General features: G+C 44.2%; 1 protein-coding gene across 1 annotated transcript in view; it reads left to right on the top strand.

Moving 5' to 3' along the window:
• LOC114572631 (spectrin beta chain, non-erythrocytic 1) overlaps positions 1-17,500 on the top strand; it is a 216,605-nt gene that overhangs the window by 166,957 nt on the left and 32,148 nt on the right. The window contains exons 20-29 of the mRNA XM_028604335.1: positions 295-501; positions 4,212-4,423; positions 4,993-5,130; positions 6,375-6,495; positions 7,556-7,771; positions 8,299-8,718; positions 10,699-10,901; positions 13,114-13,204; positions 13,794-13,940; positions 15,179-15,442. Coding sequence (XP_028460136.1) covers positions 295-501; positions 4,212-4,423; positions 4,993-5,130; positions 6,375-6,495; positions 7,556-7,771; positions 8,299-8,718; positions 10,699-10,901; positions 13,114-13,204; positions 13,794-13,940; positions 15,179-15,442 — 2,019 coding nt within the window. The remainder of the gene's footprint in view (positions 1-294; positions 502-4,211; positions 4,424-4,992; positions 5,131-6,374; positions 6,496-7,555; positions 7,772-8,298; positions 8,719-10,698; positions 10,902-13,113; positions 13,205-13,793; positions 13,941-15,178; positions 15,443-17,500) is intronic.

Below are 17,500 nucleotides of genomic sequence, written 5' to 3'. Positions count from 1 at the left end.
ATTCTTTATCGATATCGGCCTTAAAAATCCTTCATCGGTCGGGCTCTGGTCTTCAGTTTCTGCTCAGGCAACAAAACATAGTTTATTATTGTTCGATAATATTAAACAGATCTTTTCCTTTTGTAAAATTATAATTTTTTTATATATATAAAAAGTCAAATGAGCATTTAAAAAACTTTTTTTTTTTTTTTTTTTATGTACTCTGTTTCTGTGCAGGCAGGCTGACACCTATTAGAGAAATACAGTTTTTTTGTTCATTGTTTGATGACGTTTGCTTTGTGGCGTGCTTTGCAGGCGGACGCGGACGACATGGACACGTGGATGCTGGACGTGCTGCGGATCGTCTCCAGCGTGGACGTCGGCCACGACGAGTTCTCCACTCAGGCGCTGGTGAAGAAGCACAAGGACGTGGCCGAGGAGATCGCCAGCTACCGGCCCGTCATCGAGGCGCTGCACGAACAGGCCGCCACGCTGCCGCCCGAGAAGGCCAACTCTGAGGAGGTAAAGCTCGGACAGGCACGAAAGCAACACGGGGTGCTGCACCAACACATTCTCACTGCCAGAGCGTCAACATGCTACTCTCTACTGCTGTCTCTCTAAATACTACTCTATACTGCTGTCTCTCTACATACTACCCTCTACTGCTGTCTCTCTACATACTACTCTCTACTGTTGTCTCTCTACATACTACTCTCTACTGCTGTCTCTCTACATACTACTCTCTACTGCTGTCTCTCTACATACTACCCTCTACTGCTGTCTCTCTACATACTACTCTCTCTCTACTGTTGTCTCTCTACATACTCTCTACTGTTGTCTCTCTACATACTACTCTCTACTGCTGTCTCTCTAAATACTACTCTCTACTGCTGTCTCTCTAAATACTACTCTCTGCTGTCTCTCTAAATACTACTCTCTACTGTCTCTCTACATACTACCCTCTCTGCTGTCTCTCTACATACCACTCTCTGCTGTCTCTCTCATACCCTCTCTACTGCTGTCTCTCTACTACTCTCTACTGCTGTCTCTCTACCACTCTCTACTGCTGTCTCTCTACATACTACTCTCTACTGCTGTCTCTACATACTACTCTCTACTGCTGTCTCTCTACATACTACCCTCTACTGCTGTCTCTCTACATACCACTCTCTACTGCTGTCTCTCTACATACTACTCTCTACTGCTGTCTCTCTACATACACTCTCTACTGCTGTCTCTCTACATACTACTCTCTACTGCTGTCTCTCTACATACCACTCTCTACTGCTGTCTCTCTACATACCACTCTCTACTGTTGTCTCTCTACATACTACTCTCTACTGCTGTCTCTCTACATACCACTCTCTACTGCTGTCTCTCTACATACCACTCTCTACTGCTGTCTCTCTACATACTACTCTCTACTGCTGTCTCTCTACATACCACTCTCTACTGCTGTCTCTCTACATACCACTCTCTACTGCTGTCTCTCTACATACTACTCTCTACTGCTGTCTCTCTACATACTACTCTCTACTGCTTCTCTCTCTACATACTACTCTCTGCTGTCTCTCTACATACTACTCTCTACTGCTGTCTCTCTACATACCACTCTCTACTGTTGTCTCTCTACATACCACTCTCTACTGCTGTCTCTCTACATACCACTCTCTACTGCTGTCTCTCTACATACCACTCTCTACTGTCTCTCTCTCTACATACTCTCTCTACTGTCTCTCTCTCTCTCTACATACCACTCTCTACTGCTGTCTCTCTACATACTACTCTCTACTGCTGTCTCTCTACATACTACTCTCTACTGCTGTCTCTCTACATACCACTCTCTACTGCTGTCTCTCTACATACTACTCTCTACTGCTGTCTCTCTACATACCACTCTCTACTGTTGTCTCTCTACATACCACTCTCTACTGCTGTCTCTCTACATACTACTCTCTACTGCTGTCTCTCTACATACCACTCTCTACTGCTGTCTCTCTACATACCACTCTCTACTGCTGTCTCTCTACATACCACTCTCTACTGCTGTCTCTCTACATACCACTCTCTACTGCTGTCTCTCTACATACTACTCTCTACTGTTGTCTCTCTACATACTACTCTCTACTGTTGTCTCTCTACATACCACTCTCTACTGCTGTCTCTCTACATACCACCTCTCTGTCTCTACATACTGTCTCTCTGTCTCTCTACATACCACTCTCTACTGCTGTCTCTCTACATACTACTCTCTACTGCTGTCTCTCTACATACCACTCTCTACTGTTGACTCTCGACATACCACTCTCTACTGCTGTCTCTTTACATACTACTCTCTACTGTTGTCTCTCTACATACCACTCTCTACTGCTGTCTCTCTACATACTACTCTCTACTGCTGTCTCACTACATACTACTCTCTACTGCTGTCTCTCTAAATACTACTCTCTACTGCCGTTCCTCTACATACTACTCTCTACTGTTGTCTCTACATACTACTCTCTACTGCTGTCTCTCTACATACTACTCTCTACTGCTGTCTCTCTACATACTACTCTCTACTGCTGTCTCTCTACATACTACTCTCTACTGGTGTCTCTCTACATACTACTCTCTATAGTTGTCTCTCTACATACTACTCTATACTGTTGTCTCTATATACCACTCTCTACTGTTGTCTCTCTTCATACTACTCTCCACTGTTGTCTCTCTACATACTACTCTCTAATGCTGTCTCTCTACATACTACTCTCTACTGCTGTCTCACTACATACTACTCTCTACTGCTGTCTCTCTAAATACTACTCTCTACTGCCGTTCCTCTACATACTACTCTCTACTGTTGTCTCTACATACTACTCTCTACTGCTGTCTCTCTACATACTACTCTCTACTGCTGTCTCTCTACATACTACTCTCTACTGGTGTCTCTCTACATACTACTCTCTATAGTTGTCTCTCTACATACTACTCTATACTGTTGTCTCTACATACCACTCTCTACTGTTGTCTCTCTTCATACTACTCTCCACTGTTGTCTCTCTACATACTACTCTCTAATGCTGTCTCTCTACATACTACTCTCTACTGCTGTCTCTACATACTACTCTCTACTGCTGTCTCTTTACATACTACTCTCTACTGCTGTCTCTCTACATACTACTCTCTACTGCTTTCTCTCTACATACTACTCTCTACTGCTCACTCTACATACTACTCTCTACTGTTGTCTCTCTACATACTACTCTCTACTGCTGTCTCTACATACTACTCTATACTGTTGTCTCTACATACCACTCTCTACTGTTGTCTCTCTTCATACTACTCTCCACTGTTGTCTCTCTACATACTACTCTCTACTGCTGTCTCTCTACATACTACTCTCTACTGCTGTCTCTCTACATACTACTCTCTACTGCTGTCTCTCTACATACTACTCTCTACTGCTGTCTCTCTACATACTACTCTCTACTGCTATCTCTCTACATACTACTCTCTACTGCTTTCTCTCTACATACTACTCTCTACTGCTCACTCTACATACTACTCTCTACTGTTGTCTCTCTACATACTACTCTCTACTGCTGTCTCTACATACTACTCTCTACTGCTCACTCTACATACTACTCTCTACTGCTGTCTCTCTTCATACTACTCTCTACTGCTCACTCTACATACTACTCTCTACTGTTGTCTCTCTACATACTACTCTCTACTGCTCACTCTACATACTACTCTCTACTGCTGTCTCTCTACATACTACTCTCTACTGCTGTCTCTACATACTACTCTCTACTGTTGTCTCTCTTCATACTACTCTCTACTGCTGTCTCTCTACATACTACTCTCTACTGCTGTCTCTCTACATACTACTCTCTACTGCTGTCTCTCTACATACTTCTCCCTACTGCTGTCTTACTACATGCTACTGAAATGAAGCTGCCTTCAAAAGAGATCTATAAACAATCTGACAGAAAACAATAACTGAAATGTTCTGATTTCTTTTATAATTCTTTATGTAATTTAGACTTTTTTTCTTCTTTTACAAATGAAGAATTTTTTTCCTTTGTTAAATAAATTAGTATTACCTTCGTAAAATGATGCTTTTTCATTCCTTCAAGTAACGTTTTTTCCTTCGTTAAATTGTGATTTCTTTAAATTTTTTTTATACCTTTTGTGAATTTATGAATTTTCCTTGCTCAAATGTCGTTGTCTCCTTGGCGTGTGTGCAGGTCCAGAGCCGCCTGGCGGGCATCGAGGAGCGCTACAAGGAGGTGGTGGAGCTGACGCGGCTCAGGAAGCAGGCGCTGCAGGATGCTCTGGCGCTCTACAAGATGCTGAGCGAAGCCAGCGCCTGCGAGGTGTGGATCGACGAGAAAGAGCAGTGGCTCAACAGCATGGACATCCCCGAGAAACTGGAGGACCTGGAGGTGGTCCAGCACCGGTGAGGACACAATACCAATCAAATCCCATGCACCCCCCTAGGGGGAGTTCAAAGAAATGACCTTAAAATACGCGAAAAACGCATTAAAATCTAAACTGCTGACTTCCGGTTGGGTGAAGCAAAACGGAAATATGTCCAAAATGATGAGAGCAGTTTATCTGTTGTTTACGTTAGACTTTCTGAAGCAGAAAATGTCAGTTTGTGTAATTGTCTTTCTCTGTGTGTGTGTGTGTGTGTGTGTGTGTGTGTGTGTGTGTGTGTGTGTGTGTGTGTGTGTGTGTGTGTGTGTGTGTGTGTGTGTGTGTGTCTGTGTGTGTCTGTGTCTGTGTGTGTGTGTGTGTGTGTGTGTGTGTGTGTGTGTGTGTGTGTGTGTGTGTGTGTGTGTGTGTCTGTGTGTGTGTGTGTGTGTGTGTGTGTGTGTGTGTGTGTGTGTGTGTGTGTGTCTGTGTGTGTGTGTGTGTGTGTGTGTGTGTGTGTGTGTGTGTGTGTGTGTGTGTCTTTGTCTGTCTGTGTGTGCGTGTGTGTGTGTGTGTGTGTGTGTGTGTGTGTGTGTGTGTGTGTGTGCGCAGTTTTGAGAGTTTGGAGCCGGAGATGAACAACCAGGCGTCCCGGGTTGCCGTGGTGAACCAGGTCGCCAGGCAGCTGATCCACAGCGGACATCCCAGCGAAAAGGAGATCAAAGCCCAGCAGGACAAACTCAACACCAGGTAATCTAACTGGGATTAAACCAGAACATGAACTGGGATTATCCGGTCATTAAGGAATGTATCTTTAAGAGATTATACTGTAAAATAAAGTGGAATTATTGGGCTGCACAGTAGAGGGTGACACAGGAATCAGTTGTCACTCCCATCCCATCCCGAGCCCAAGAAAATAAAAAATACTCCCATCATATCCCGATCATCTGATTTTTGTTAATCGCAGGCAAATTACTACACTATATATGTATTACCTGCAGGTCTAGGTAACATGTATTACCTACAGGTCTAGGTAACATGTATTACCTACAGGTCTAGGTAACATGTATTACCTGCAGGTCTAGGTAACATGTATTACCTGCAGGTCTAGGTAACATGTATTACCTGCAGGTCTAGGTAACATGTATTACCTGTAGGTCTAGGTAAAATGTATTACCTGTAGGTCTAGGTAACATGTATTACCTGTAGGTCTAGGTAACATGTATTACCTGTAGGTCTAGATAACATGTATTACCTGTAGGTCTAGGTAACATGTATTACCTGTAGGTCTAGGTAACATGTATTACCTGTAGGTCTAGGTAACATGTATTACCTGTAGGTCTAGGTAACATGTATTACCTGTAGGTCTAGGTAACATGTATTACCTGCAGGTCTAGTTAACATGTATTACCTGTAGGTCTAGGTAACATGTATTACCTGTAGGTCTAGTTAACATGTATTACCTGCGGGTCTAGTTAACATCACCTTCTACTGCACACTCATTAATTCGGGTTAAATAGGAAACGGAATCAAAACTAAAAGGTGCAATAAACTCTATTTAACAAGTTATTTAGCACTACACATGTAACTGGGATTTTACAGAGAATTATAACATAATCGGGTAATTAATTGGGGTTGAGCAGCTGTCTAACCCGGGATTAAAAAGGGTATATAAGACCGGGATTTAAGAGAAATTTCCAGTAATGTGAACATGCAACTAAACCAAGACTAAATAGAACTAAATGAGGATTATCAGGTCATTTAATTGAAATGTATGTGAAGAGAAGATAAACCGATACATCAACTGAGTTATACCTGTTAACTTATCTTTATTATCCGGGCTATTAAGCTGAGATTGGACAGTAATAACTGACAGTTTAATAACTAATAACAGATAATTAAACAGGAGATATAAACCGTGACTGAGCAGGTGACCCAGCTGGCAGGTACTTGGCTCATATTGTTGCTGATGGCGTCCGTCTCCGTCCGTCCAGGTGGAGTCAGTTCCGAGACCTGGTGGACCAGAAGAAAGACAGTCTGAGCTCGGCTCTGGGCGTCCAGAACTACCACCTGGAGTGCAACGAGACCAAGTCCTGGATCAAAGAGAAGACCAAGGTACCCACAGCACTTAGTTTTTTTATTCTACCACAGCAGAGGTTAGAAGTTAACACCTCAAATATTTTCTTTTCCCCAAAGCGTTTTGTTACTTTGACAGTATTTTTACAGCACCTCGAATTGTTCTATAATAGATAAAAGCTTGACAATCTCACTTTTTTCAAATCAAAATGGGGTAGCTGGACTCAAGGGACTTATTTACTGTAATTAAACACTTGTCTAAATCACCCCCCTCCCTTCCTTACGGGCCTCGGGAGATGCTCACAAGTCTCAGAGCTAGAGTCCAAGTCTCAAGCTTTAAGTCTCTGAACTAGAGTCCAAGTCTCAAGTCTTAAGTTTTAAGTCTCTGAGCTAGAGTCCAAGTCTCAAGTCTTAAGTGTCTGAGCTAGAGTCCAAGTCTTAAGTCTCTGAGCTAGAGTCCAAGTCTTAAGTCTCTGAGCTAGAGTCCAAGTCTTAAGTCTCTGAGCTAGAGACCAAGTCTCAAGTGTCTGAGCTAGAGTCCAAGTCTTATGTGTCTGAGCTAGAGTCCAAGTCTTAAGTGTCTGAGCTAGAGTCCAAGTCTTAAGTGTCTGAGCTAGAGTCCAAGTCTCAAGTCTCTGAGCTAGAGTCCAAGTCTCAAGTGTCTGAGCTAGAGTCCAAGTCTTATGTGTCTGAGCTAGTGTCCAAGTCTTAAGTGTCTGAGCTAGAGTCCAAGTCTTAAGTGTCTGAGCTAGAGTCCAAGTCTCAAGTGTCTGAGCTAGAGTCCAAGTCTTATGTGTCTGAGCTAGAGTCCAAGTCTTAAGTGTCTGAGCTAGAGTCCAAGTCTTAAGTGTCTGAGCTAGAGTCCAAGTCTTAAGTGTCTGAGCTAGAGTCCAAGTCTTAAGTGTCTGAGCTAGAGTCCAAGTCTTAAGTGTCTGAGCTAGAGTCCAAGTCTCAAGTCTTTAAAATAGATTTCAAGTCAAGTCTCTGTGCAAGTCTTTATCTTTAGATGTGAGATGGTGTCACACGTTAGTCTTCTAGTGTATGGTAGGCATTAAGTATGACTCGAGTCAGAGTCTCAAACTCTGCTGTCCTCCATCAGGTGATCGAGTCGACCCAGGAGCTGGGGAACGACCTGGCCGGAGTCATGGCGCTGCAGAGGAAGCTGACGGGGATGGAGCGCGACCTCGCCGCCATCGAAGACAAGCTGAGCGACCTGGGCAAAGAGGCGGAGCGTTTGGCCTCCGAACACCCGGAACAGTCCGACGCCATAAAGGGACGTCTGGCCGAGATCACCGGCGTCTGGGACGAGATGAAGGTAGGTGACGATACGATCAGGAGCACCTAAACTCAGTTTCCCAGGTTTTTTGTCACTATTTCCAACGTTTTTGTCGGGGTTTTTTTCAGTTTTTTTTTCACTATTTCCAAATGTTTTTGTTTTTTTTCAGCGATTTTCTTTTATGTTTTTGTCGATTTTTTTTTTCCCCCAACGTTTTTTGAAGCTTCTTCCAACATTTTTGTCACTTTTTTTCAACGTTCTTTTCTCATTTCTTTTTTCAAATGCTATAAAATTAAATAAAACACCCAAATTCAATTGGGTGAAATTTTCATTTATTTAGCCTGTGAAGAGTAATGGTTGTAGTGAACCATCCACGTTAGTTTCATTGACAGTTTGTTTGAAAGAAAACACAAATTTCTGATTTGGAAACTTTTCAAAAATGGGTCAAATTTGACCCGATGACAACAGGAGGGTTAAATAAAAATCGATTTTATTTCGGAAAATTGATTTCTTTTTTTTTTTAAACCTAGCCCTACATCCGACCGCCTGTGTTTTTCTGTTTCCAGGACACCATGAAGAACCGGGAGGAGTCTCTGGGCGAGGCCAGCAAGCTGCAGCAGTTCCTGCGCGAGCTGGACGACTTCCAGTCGTGGCTGTCGCGCACACAGACGGCCATCGCCTCGGAGGACATGCCCAACACGCTGGCCGAGGCCGAGAAGCTGCTGACCCAGCACGAGAACATCAAGAACGAAATCCACAACTACGAAGAGGACTACCAGAAGATGCGGGACATGGGCGAGATGGTGACGCAGGGCCAGACGGACGCGCAGTACATGTTCCTGCGCCAGCGGCTGCAGGCGCTCGACACCGGCTGGAACGAGCTGCACAAGATGTGGGAGAACCGGCAGAACCTGCTGTCCCAGTCGCACGCCTACCAGCTGTTCCTCAGGGACACCAAGCAGGCCGAGGCCTTCCTCAACAACCAGGTAAACCTGCCGTGTCTAGAGCCGTAACCGGTGGCGGTTCTAGGGGGGGTCCAAGGGTGGCCAATGCCCCCGAAATATTAAGCTTTGATCCCCCCTCTGGCCCTGGTATGAAATATCTTCATACATTTTTAACCTCACCTTTATCCCCAAAGAGGTGATATTAACACCGTCACCAAACCCACCAGACTCCATGTAAATAAACAGTGATTTTATCATTGTAAAACACAGTACGTTCAAAGCCGACAGAAACAAAATAAATCTATAAAAAGCCGTCTTGGTTTCATCTTTCCACTGTTCCAACAATCACCACTCTGGTTTTGTTGAAATAAACCCTTAATTCACCCATTTACATGTGGAGATATGCTGGCTCTATACACGCTAAAAGTCCTGATTATTTACATGGAGTCTGGTGGAGATATGCTGGCTCTATACACGCTGAAAGTCCTGATTATTTACATGAAGTCTGGTGGAGATATGCTGGCTCTATACACGCTAAAAGTCCTGATTATTTACATGGAGTCTGGTGGAGATATGCTGGCTCTATACACGCTAAAAGTCCTGATTATTTACATGGAGTCTGGTGGAGATATGCTGGCTCTATACACGCTAAAAGTCCTGATTATTTACATGGAGTCTGGTGGAGATATGCTGGCTCTATACACGCTGAAAGTCCTGATTATTTACATGAAGTCTGGTGGAGATATGCTGGCTCTATACACGCTAAAAGTCCTGATTATTTACATGGAGTCTGGTGGAGATATGCTGGCTCTATACACGCTAAAAGTCCTGATTATTTACATGGAGTCTGGTGGAGATATGCTGGCTCTAAACACGCTAAAAGTCCTGATTATTTACATGGAGTCTGGTGGAGATCTGCTGGCTCTATACACGCTAAAAGTCGTGAATATTTACATGGAGTCTGGTGGAGTTTGGTGATGGTGATTTCGGGGCGGTTTCATGTTAAACTAAAAGGATTTTACTCTTTAACTAAAAGGTCTATCTCTGTAGGGATCCATCCCATAATGTAATAAGAATAATAATCTGAGTTTGTCAGTGGTAAAAACAGAACTTTTAGTGGATGCTAGTGAACTGTTCTCTCACACACTCTCCGGGATAAATCTCTCTGACTGGGCATCTGTCCAGTCCAGTATCATCTGTGTTAGATCTCACACGCACGCACACTGTTCCTGTGACAGACTGTCCTCGGTTTGTACACCACCCCTCACCCAGTGCATGCTGGGATAGGCTGCGACCCCACCTGACCCTGTGCGGGATGAGCGGTTAAAAAGAATTGGGACAGAATTAGAGCTGGAACAATTAGTTGATTAATCAACACACTGAGGAGGATTTCCTGGGTTTCTTATCTTTCTTTCTCACGTACTTGTTAACAGGATATCTTTGGGTTTGAACTGTTGGCCAGAGAATACAAGACATTTAAAGTCGCAGTGCACATATTTCAGATGCCTTGCTGTCCCTCTCTTCTGGTCTTTTCATCCACTTGCTGGACTTTTCTTAATGAGAAGGTCGGAGGCTGCCACCAAGTGGTGGAAGACTGCCAGTACAGAACATGTTTTCACAGTTTAAGTTACTGTTTTGTATGTGAAGAAACTAGAAATTAACAAGTTTGTGTGTGTGTGTGTGTGTGTGTGTGTGTGTGTGTGTGTGTGTGTGTGTGTGTGTGTGTGTGTGTGTGTATATATGTGTGTGTGTGTGTTTGTTGTGTGTGTGTGTGTGTGTGTGTGTGTGTGTGTGTTTGTGTGTGTGTGTGTGTGTGTGTGTGTGTGTGTGTGTGTGTGTGTGTGTATATATGTGTCTGTGTGTGTTTGTCTGTGTGTGTGTGTGTGTGTGTGTGTGTGTGTGTGTGTGTGTGTTTGTCTGTGTGTGTGTGTGTGTGTGTATATATGTGTCTGTGTGGGTTTGTCTGTGTGTGTGTGTGTGTGTGTGTGTGTGTGTGTGTGTGTGTGTGTGTGTGTCTTTCAGGAGTACGTCCTGGCTCACACCGAGATGCCCACCACTCTGGAAGGGGCCGAGGCCGCCATCAAGAAGCAGGAGGACTTCATGACCACGCTGGACGCCAACGAGGAGAAGATCAGCGGCGTGCTCGACACCGGCCGCCGCCTGGTAACCGACGGCAACATCAACGCCGAGCGCATCCAGGAGAAGGTGGACTCCATCGACCAAAGGTGACGGAGATACTGTTAGTTATTTTGTCCGAAATATCCATGCCATATGGATACCGTATGAGCCTGGTGGGAACATGGTATTGCTCGGCCGGGGTCAGCCCTATGTTCCCACATTTCTAAGAATTTAGTTTTCATTGAAAATTAGGCCCTATGTTCCCACAGCCCTATGTTCCCACAGCCCTATGTTCCCACAGCCCTATGGTCCCAAAACCCTATGGTCCCACAGCCCTATGGTCCCACCACCCTATGTTCCCACAGCCCTATGTTCCCACAGCCCTATGGTCCCACAGCCCTATGTTCCCACAGCCCTATGTTCCCACAGCCCTATGTTCCCACAGCCCTATGTTCCCACATTTCTAAGAATTTAGTTTTCACTGAAAATTAGGCCCTATGTTCCCACATTTCTAAGAATTTAGTTTTCACTGAAAATTAGGCCCTATGTTCCCACAGCCCTATGGTCCCACAATCCTATGTTCCCACAGCCCTATGGTCCCAAAACCCTATGGTCCCACAGCCCTATGGTCCCACCACCCTATGTTCCCACAGCCCTATGTTCCCACAGCCCTATGTTCCCACAACCCTATGTTCCCACAGCACTATGTTCCCACAGCCCTATGGTCCCACATTTCTAGGACATTTTCAAAATTAGGTCTTGTGTTACTAGATTTCCATTCAATTTAAGCCCTATCCTACCACAACATTTTTTAGGGTTAGGATTTAGGGTTAGGGTCAGGGGGATCAAATCTGATACAAATTTATGAAAAATGAAATGTTAATTTTGAAAAAAATCTTAGAAATGTGGGAACATATGGCTGTGGGAACATAGGCACGCTTCTGCTCGGCCTGTGGTATTGCTGCTCTAGCTTTTTCCCGAACCACTGTACCCCGAAATAACTTGCAGACACTTCATAAGCAACCCCCACTGTCAGAAACCTAATACGATATTGTGTCTGGCTTTTGTTTGATATCTAGTGTTGTCAAAAAAGGTTTCTTCTCGGTGACCAGAGCAGACGTAGTAACGTCTCGCAAGAAACAGCGTCTGATCATTTTAATGAAATGACCTGGTTTAACCATGGAAATGGAAGAAATATGCACTAGTCCAGAACACAGGACCTACTTCCTGTATTTACTTTCTTGCTCCCGCCCCCAGACACATCCGACCAATAAGAGGAGTGGACGTTCTTGCGTGATTTGTAATGACGCATTTTGGTAGGCTTGGATTTTTCCAGGTGTGAAACCAAACCAAACCGACCGAGGGCAAATTGCTTCAAGTTTACAAACTCACCAACTGATTTGGACCAAAGTAAACAAACTACAGGTGTGAAAACGCCCTCATGTGACCTTGTTATTTGTACATGCAGTGACTATACACATCCCAACATGTAAATAGGAACATGTTGGCATTATTATTTTGGGACTTATTGGGAGCAGTAGGCTAGATGGAGCCTGTTACCTGCAGGATATGTGCTAAGCTAGGCTAGATGGAGCCGGTTACCTCCAGGATCCGTGCTAAGCTAGGCTAGATGGAGCCGGTTACCTCCAGGATCCGTGCTAAGCTAGGCTAGATGGAGCCGGTTACCTCCAGGATCCGTGCTAAGCTAGGCTAGATGGAGCCGGTTACCTCCAGGATCCGTGCTAAGCTAGGCTAGATGGAGCCGGTTACCTCCAGGATCCGTGCTAAGCTAGGCTAGATGGAGCCGGTTACCTCAAGGATCTGTGCTAAGCTAGGCTAGATGGAGCTGGTTACCTCCAGGATCTGTGCTAAGCTAGGCTAGCGGTGGAGCCGTCGGACAGAGTTAGGACACCACAGAGATGAGAAGGGTATGTATGGACTTATCTAACTCTGGGGGACACGGGGAATAAGACAACGTCCCAATAAGTCGGCGTGTTCCTTTAAGTTAGGCTTTTATTGTGAAGGATATAGACACAGAACATGTTATGGCGGTGCCTTTTTTTCTCAACTTTTTCCCCCTCAACCTTTATTGTGCAGTCGTTTAGTTTCATTCACAGTTTATTACCGTAATATTGAATATCCAACGCTGTCCAAACTGCTCCAAATTCCAAACGCTGAGTAACCCAGGAAACCAAGTGTGATTAGATAATAGATCAGATGAAGGGTTCAGGAGATATTTGAAAGACAACGTATAATACACACACACACACACACACACACACACACACACAGATATATAATCTATTATATGTTGTACAGACATAAGAAGAACCGAGCGGCTGCCAGCGAGTTGCTGACGAGGCTGAAGGACAACAGAGACCTGCAGAAGTTCCTGCAGGACTGCCAGGAGGTAAACACACACACACATATATACACACACACACACACACACACACACACACACACACACACAGACACACATATACACACAGACACACTCTCTCTCACTCTCTCTCACACACACACACACAGCTCAGATTGTCTTTTTGAAGTTGAAAAAAAGTTCTTGGCTGCATTTTTTAACCAAAACGCTGCCATCTTCTTCTTCTTCTTTTCCTTCTTATTTTTACCTACTAAAGTGCCCTAGTCAACATTTAATTGTCAAAAAAGCTGTTAGCGTGAACACGGCCTAATGATTTTGTGTGTGTGTGTGTGTGTGTGTGTGTGTGTGTGTGTGTGTGTGCGTGTGTGCGTGTCTGTGTGTGTTTGTATGCGTGTGTGTGCTTGTCTGTGCGCGTGTGTGTGTTTCTGTCTGTGCGCGTCTGTGTGTGTGTTTCTGTGTGTGCGTGCGTGTGTGTGTGTGTTTCTATGTTTGTGTGTGTGTATGTGCGTGCGGGCCTGTTTGTGTGTGTGTGTTTTTTTGTGTTTTTTGTGCGTGCGCGCGTGTGTGTGTGTGTGTGTGTGTGTGTGTGTGTGCGTGCGCGCGTGTGTGTGTGTAGCTGTCCCTGTGGATCAACGAGAAGATGCTGACGGCCCAGGACATGTCGTACGACGAGGCCAGGAACCTGCACAGCAAGTGGCTCAAACATCAGGCCTTCATGGCCGAGCTGCAATCCAACAAGGAGTGGCTGGACAAGATCGACAAGGTGGGGGCCAACTGTGTGTCTTACCCCCTAAGTTTTAACGTATAAATTGTGTATTACAAGTAAAAACTGTGGCCGTGAGAGCAAGTTACAGAGGTTTTCATCACCCACTCAAGCAATATACACTCCATTATAAGCAGAAAAAGCCTCATTTAAATCCTAAACTTAAACAGTGATACCACAAAAACTGTTAAAGATATCATGAAGCTGAAAACAACTCTAATAGCTAAAGCGTTTCTGAATATTTTAAAGTTTGAATGACGTCTGTAGGTGACAGTATGTGGGAGTAGAAGCATTTCAAAGAGAAAGAAGCCTGAAGAGCATTTGAAGATTGCTCCATTGACTTTAATGTAAAATGAAAATTTGAAAAAGCTTAATATTTTAAAAGTCTAATGTGTGAATGCTGCTGAATAAGCATTCTCACAATAACATGATTGGGGGGCTGCGGAGGGGTTATTATGCTGCGTTCCAGACAAAAATTTTAGCCCGTAAGTTACGACTTCAAGTCGCGACTCACGACTTGGTAGCGTTCCAGGCAAAGTCAAGACAAACACTTCTAGCTAGTGTTTGCTAGTGGCTTCCTAACGCTGACGTTAGCTAGCGCTAGCTGATACTAGCGATTTCTAGTCGGTGACATATTTTGGGCTTCATTTAATAAACATAACCTGTAGTAGTACACAATCGTATGTGTATTGTTTTGATTACAATGTGCAGAATTACTTTACGTTGCCTATTTATGTCTATTTCTATTTCTCACCGTTAATCAACGGCGTCTGTACAGAATCAACAGGGTTCACCATGGTTGTTTATGTGTGTGTGACGTCAAAAATTGTAACTGGGAGTCCAAGCATCTGGTACCAGTTCACAGGGACTAAGTTAGGGGTTTGTCTGCAGTTCTAGGACACTTTCACGGCCAGAAGGTTGTGAAAACATATATCTTTTTAGATAAAACAGATGTTGACAAAGTTTTCTTTTGGGGACATCATTTGAAATTGGGAAAATTTTGAAGTTGGAAATAAGGTAATCAATTGCGATAAATAGCAGAATATTGCAATATGTTTAAAATCGCAATAATATTGTTTCGTGACATAAGTATTGTGATTATATCATATTGTGAGGCCTCTGGTGATTCCCACCCCGATTTACGGGTTGCCTGGAACACAGCATTAGATCAAATAAAATCGGGATGCTATCTTTGGCCATTGTGAGCTGGGCGTTAAAAAATCAGTTCTGTGTTTCAGGACGGGCAGGCGCTGATGGCAGAGAAGCCGGAGACGGAGGCCATGGTCAAAGAGAAGCTGGCGTCCCTGACGACCATGTGGCAGGACCTGGAGTCCACCACCCAGACCAAGGCCAAGTGTCTGTTCGACGCCAACAAGGCCGAGCTGTTCACGCAGAGCTGCGCAGACCTGGACAAGTGGCTGGCCGGCCTGGACGGACAGCTGCAGTCGGACGACTACGGCAAAGACCTCACCTCCGTCAACATCCTGCTCAAGAAACAGCAGGTGAGGAGGCAAATATACCCGTTGTTACGGTTCTTCAGATCGTTACAGGAACTGTAGCCTCGTGAGACCGTCCTGATCTCGCGAGCTCTAATGCTTTTTTCTCTTGGATCCTTCTTTTGGAATATGGACCAGGAAGCTGAAATGGGGCCTTTTATTCCTAAATTCTCGTTACAAAAACGGCAAATCTCCTTTACCGACATGTTGCTAGCTTGCTGAGCTAATAAGCTAGGCTTTGCCTGCAGCAGCAGCAGGGGTAGCCTGGCTCGTGGTTGTATTTTCATACGCTTCGTGGATCTGATTGGTTGATTTTGCCCCGTCTATCACCAACTATAGGTGGTGATAGACAGGTGGTTTATCCAATCAGCTAACCAGGATTTCCGCCCCTTCCCAAAAGTTCTCCAACGGAAAGTTCCCAGATGGATATGCCGAGCAAATGGGAAGCAATCCATCTGGCGGAGTCAGGTTACAGGAACTCTGCATCAGCATGAATGCTAACAAGTACCAGGGCTTCCCCCACACAAGTTGTTTAGCCCAGTGGCTAGTTTCCTTTTGTGACGAGGACCCAGTGCGCGCCAATCACAGACAGCGTTAATGTTGAGCCCAATAGTTTCTGTGAAAACACAAATTTCAGAATTTAAAAAAAGCTATAAGACAGACTCCATGGGGCGATACATTAAAGGTGCTCTAAGCGATGTTGGGTGACGTTACTCCTTGTTGACGTTCGAAGTATTGTCAAACTAAACGGACACGCATTGAAGTAGCCTACGTGCTAACGCTGCTGCAGTGGTGGCTCAACCATTTCCTTCTTGTCGGTTATTGGCTGGAATACTGTTTGTTATGTTTGGTGGTGCACGTTGGCCAGTGTGTTTTTGTTTGTGGAGCCTGGGATGTCTACAGAGACCAGGTTTTTTACAGTGTGTTAAGGGGACAGGCAGCTAGCAGATAGTGAGATGTTTTTTACAGTGTGTTCAGGGGACAGGCAGCTAGCAGATAGTGAGGAGATGTTTTTTACAGTGTGTTCAGGGGACAGGCAGCTAGCAGATAGTGAGGAGATGTTTTTTACAGTGTGTTCAGGGGACAGGCAGCTAGCAGATAGATGATTTTTTTACAGTGTGTTCAGGGGACAGGCAGCTAGCAGATAGTGAGATGTTTTTTACAGTGTGTTCAGGGGACAGGCAGATAGTGAGGAAATGTTTTTTACAGTGTGTTCAGGGGACAGGCAGCTAGCAGATAGTGAGGAAATGTTTTTTACAGTGTGTTCATGGGACAGGCAGCTAGCAGATAGTGAGGAAATGTTTTTTTACAGTGTGTTCTGGGGACAGGCAGATAGTGAGGAAATGTTTTTTACAGTGTGTTCAGGGGACAGGCAGCTAGCAGATAGTGAGGAAATGTTTGCTGTATGTGACAAAAAATGTTGTAGCCTAAAAATCATCGCTTAGAGCACCTTTTAAGTCAGTGCTGAAAGCTAAAGATTTGAATATATGACTACGTTTAAGTTTCCAACCGAGCTGCCCAACTGTAACTGTAGTTTAATTAACTTGTTATTGTCGATGTTTTTGTCTATGCACTTTTTTTTTAGTTTTTTCCAACATTCTTCAAATTTCAAACGCTGTAAAATTGAATAACACACCTAAATTCAATGAAAGTAGTGAACTGATCATTTATTTTACTTGCGAAGAGTAATTGTTGTATGGAACCATTCACGTTATGTTTTTGGACAATTTGCTTGAAAGAAACCCAAATTTCTGATATAGAGACTTTTTGAAAATGGGACTGAGTTGACCCCGAGGACAACGGGAGAGTTAAACTTCCTGTAAAGCCTCTCAGTTTGACAGCAGAGTTTCTCTTCCACTAAGTTTCAGAGTGCAGCTGCTGAATACTGAAACCTAAAGGGGAACTAGACCATTACAGTATGTGTCACAAACACAACACTAGACACTGAATGTGAAGGAGTTGGCTCAAGCTGAGTCCTTGATGTCCTTCTTGGTTTCCGAAGTACAGGCACATTTCAAAAAGACAAATCCACATATTTCAATTCTACATTAGGAGAGGATTCTG

The sequence above is a fragment of the Perca flavescens genome, chromosome 17 (assembly GCF_004354835.1).
Source record: "Perca flavescens isolate YP-PL-M2 chromosome 17, PFLA_1.0, whole genome shotgun sequence".
Classification (NCBI taxonomy): Eukaryota; Metazoa; Chordata; class Actinopteri; order Perciformes; family Percidae; genus Perca; species Perca flavescens.
This window is presented reverse-complemented; position numbering and strand designations above follow the sequence as displayed.